We start from the raw sequence: 4351 nt of genomic DNA, 5'->3' as shown, positions 1-4351 counted from the left end.
GTGTATGTGTGTGTGTGTGTGTGTTTTGTGTGTAATTTTTATAACTCGTATTCTAGAAGAAAAAAAAATCGAGAAGTAACCAATTTCTTCAAATTCAGGGCAACAAATGCACGGACGGGAAAAGTGGCCGCCGATGCTTTCATATTACGCAAGGCCGTTTTGATCTCCCAGAACTTAACGTCTGCAGACTTTTGTAATCCTTCTTATGAGGGAACTTTCCCTGTCTACCTTCACCGGAGGAGAGAGAGAGAGAGAGAGAGAGAGAGAGAGAGAGAGAGAGAGAGAGAGAGAGAGAGAGAGAGAGAGAGAGGTGGTAATGACAACGGAGCGTGTACCCGGAAAAGAGAGCATGATTTGGGGGTCATGATTAAACACCTGAGGGTTGGAGGGTTGAATGTGGATGAGGAATTGAAGGAAATGACAGCAAATTATGAAAAGAAATGAGAAGGAGATAAGAAATGGATTGAAGTATTTTTTAGTAATGTCATTGATGATGCGATAGCGTCACTGATGCTAATATTACTGATGCGATAGCGTCACTGATACTAATATTGCTGATGCGATAGCGTCACTGATACTAACATTGCTGATGCGATAGCGTCCACGATACAATAATTGCTGATGGGGTTAGCGTCACTGCATTAACCATTGGCGAATGAGCGCTATACGTAAAGGATAACTAAATATTTGCAGTGGAGCAATAACGAGCGGTGTTGAAATTTGAGGAAATTCATGAAATAATAACGATAACGAAATAATAATTATAAACATGAATAAGTTCACTGTAATAATAATATATATAATAATATTCAACGTGATGATAATGCTTTAATAGATTACCAATAAAGCAATTTATTTCCAGAATACAGTGCGACCCTCCAAAGATATTCTTTTTCAGCGAAGGAAGCTGAATTCAAGTCTTATGAGATTAGTAACGCAGAGGATGAGTTTCTCTCTCTCTCTCTCTCTCTCTCTCTCTCTCTCTCTCAATGGAAAGTAAAAGAGAGAGAATCGGGAAGACCCTAACAAAAATAATAAAGAGACTCCTTCTGAGACTGCCGTAATAGTCTTAATGAAAGGAGAAACCAGTGGAAGAAAGCGATCTGAGATTCATTTCAAACTTTCCCTATTTCTTAAATTCTGAAGGGCCTTCATGATCATTTTCTCCTCCTCCTGCTCCTGCTCCTGCTCCTCTTCCTCCTCCTCCTCCTGCTCCTGCTCCTCCTGCTCCTCCTCTTCCTCCTCCTCTTGCTCCTCCTCTTCCTCCTCCTCTTGCTCCTCTTCTTGCTCCTCATTCTCTTCCTCCTGCTCCTCATTCTCTTCCTCCTGCTCCTGCTCCTCTTCCTCCTGCTCCTGCTCCTCCTCCTCCTCCTCCTCCTCCTCCTCCTCCTCCTTCTTTCTTTCTTTCGCCCCTTTTTCTGTCCGCCCTCATTATCTTAAAAACTACTGGGGCTAGACGGCTGCAAATTCATATGGCGATCATCCACCCTCCCATCATCAAACATACCAAATCGCAGCCTTGTAGCCTCTAGTTTTTATTATTTAAAAGGTTAAATTTAACCATAAATCGTGCTTCTGGTAACGATGTGGTACAGGCCACCACCGTGTCGTTGTTTAAAGTTTCATGAGCCGTGGCTCATACAGCATTATACCGAGACCACCGAAAGATAGACGTTGATTGTACGCTGTAGCGGCTGTACAGAGAATTCCATTGCGTTGAAGAGACTTATGCGGATTTTTTGCTTATTACTATTATTTCTCCTCCTACTTTTTACTTATTCCTTTCTTTTACTCCTTTTTGTCTCGTCTTCATTTTTCTCCCCCTTTTACTATTCTTCCGCCTACTCCTCCTCCCCCCTCCTCCTCCGGTTTCTTTTTGCTTTCTATTGCTCCTTTTTTATTTTCCTCGTCTCATTTTTCCTCCCCCTTTTTACAATGCCTCCTCCTCCTCCTCCTCCTCCTCATCATCATCATCATCATCATCATCATCATCACTAGCATCCTCGTTTTTCCTTCGCTTTTTATTTAGTTGTCATTCCTCGTCTCCTTTTTCCTCCCCTTTTTACAATTCCTCCTCTTCCTCCTCATCATCATATCATCATCATCTTCGTTTTTCCTTATTCTTTTATTTCGTTGTCAGTCCTTCCTCCCTTTTCCTTCCCCGTTCTCATTTCCTTGAAAAGGCACATTTTTATTACATTTAGGTACAACCTGCTAGAAAGACGCAGACACACACAAACACACACACACACACACACACACACACACACACACAAAACTCTTGCTGGCATAAGCCCCGTCGAACCAAACAAATAGGCCTGCTCACACACACATATGCATTTCTCTTACAAAATATAATGCATAAGTCTTCGTCCACAATTGGGCCTCTTCAAAATACTTGCGTGCGATTAGTGTCTAAAGCGGAATCTGGTTTCAAACCCTCCCGACCCCCCCCCCCCCCCCCCCCCCGCGGTCCTTAATAATATTAGTTTTGGGGTCTTTTTACAGACAGGCGTCTGTAACCTTGTTTTGCGCCCGGCCAATTGTTCATGCCAGTCTTGGCATGCCTGCGTACTCATTACGTGCCCTGCTCTTTCATGCATACGCCATCCACGTCAGGCGTACCCTAAAGCTTCGTCTTATGACTAGATATAATATATATATATATATATATATATATATATATATATATATATATATATATTTATAAACGCACTAAAGTCGGATATCAAAATAAAAAGGAAAAAGAAATAGATTGCCTGAGGAGACTTTCTTTTGACACAATGCCTCGCAGACGCATCACGCCTCGTCCTTGTAAACAGAATCGTGAATAGAATTGGCCATTAATCGTAAAGAGAAAACCAGTTTTAAGAACGACGCGACGTCTCGCATTGACATCGAGAGAATTGATCCACTAATATACTTATCACCGAATATAACGGTTGCCGTTTGGCGTCCGGCCTTGCAAGAACACGTCCTACTTTTTCTTGCCAGACAGAAAAATCGGGCATCGCATAGATATCCGTCATTATTGGTTATTAAGTAGACTACGTTTATTGGATGGACCAGTGTCGTAGCATTGTTCCATAAAGAAGAGAAGAACTCATTTGAGAATCGATTTAATTCAGTGACGATCGCAATTGCTTCCTCTTGTTGATGCAATTGCATGAGAGACGCACCTGAGTTTCAGAGATTCAGCTGAGAATGAGCTTTTTTGCTTTTTTAGCCTGGGAATAAATGGTCATTAACACAAGGTTAGACTTTGTCAAGGTTCATTTTCTCTCTCCATCTTTATCTGTACTACACGCTCTACAGATGACTCGATTGCGCCGAAGAAACTTCTGCTATTTTTTTTACTGTATTTTTATATATTTATTTATTTATTTTACATCTGGTTAAAACCTTGGGAAGTCACTTTCTGCTTCTATTTTTCCTTGCCATATAAACTCTCTTGTAAATTTAAAGAGGCAGCTCCCCAGTTTCTGTGGTTGATAATAATCCCACCCTTCTCTTTTCATTGTTCTGGCCTACTTCGGGCATGGGCTAGTTAAGGGTATTGAGTTGCCAGTCCTGATGGTCCTCGAACTGCATTCAGATAAGACGTCCTGGAGGACCGTGTGATTTCAGAAGACGGAAAGTAACTTGACAGGTACGAACTGAGAATCGTCCGTTAATCAATATTCTGGCCCCGAGATCCTTACGAAAGAGGAATATGTTGAAAGGTAAAAGCTGAATCAATAGTACCCTCAAGGGTATAGGGAACACGAATGACTTAAAAAGTCAGAAAGGACATCAGTTGTCTTATTCATTTTGATGTGCTACAAAAAATATATAAATAAATAAATAAATAAATAAGTAAATAAAAAAAGTGTTGCTAGCCTGGACACAAACATCCAGTGTATTCTGTTCCCAAATGATAATTAGGGATTATATGGTAATTAGAGGTCGCCTCATCCCGATTCGGTTGTCATCGACCCACAACAAGAAAGAATGACCTAAATCGGTCATTGAAACGCCTGAGTGGCGTGGTTGGTATGGTCTTCGCCTACCACCTCGGTGGCCGTGAGTTCGATTATCGGGCATTCCATTGAGGGGTCAGAGATGTGTATTTCTGGTGATAAAAATTCACACTCGACGGGGTTCGGAAGTCACGCAAAGCCGTTGGTCCCGCTGCTGAATAACTACTGGTTCCATGCAACTTAATAGCACAGTACAAACAAACAAACAAACAAAACTAAATCAGTCATTGAGCTTTATATAGTGGTTAGTGTCGTGGTATGCCACTCGTCTGTCACTGGTCCCCTTCTCTCCCAGGACGATGAAAAAAATCACTGGCTCTGCATCATGATCA

The 4351-nt window shown here is 41.6% G+C and overlaps 1 protein-coding gene across 1 annotated transcript in view; it reads right to left on the bottom strand.

Moving 5' to 3' along the window:
- Nucleotides 1-1110: 1110 nt before the first annotated feature.
- The window catches only part of LOC135202128 (glutamic acid-rich protein-like), a 95997-nt gene continuing 92756 nt past the window's right edge, over nucleotides 1111-4351 (bottom strand). The window contains exon 4 of the mRNA XM_064231378.1: nucleotides 1111-1392. Coding sequence (XP_064087448.1) covers nucleotides 1111-1392 — 282 coding nt within the window. The remainder of the gene's footprint in view (nucleotides 1393-4351) is intronic.

This window comes from Macrobrachium nipponense, chromosome 30 (genome assembly GCF_015104395.2).
Source record: "Macrobrachium nipponense isolate FS-2020 chromosome 30, ASM1510439v2, whole genome shotgun sequence".
NCBI lineage: Eukaryota > Metazoa > Arthropoda > Malacostraca > Decapoda > Palaemonidae > Macrobrachium > Macrobrachium nipponense.
This window is presented reverse-complemented; position numbering and strand designations above follow the sequence as displayed.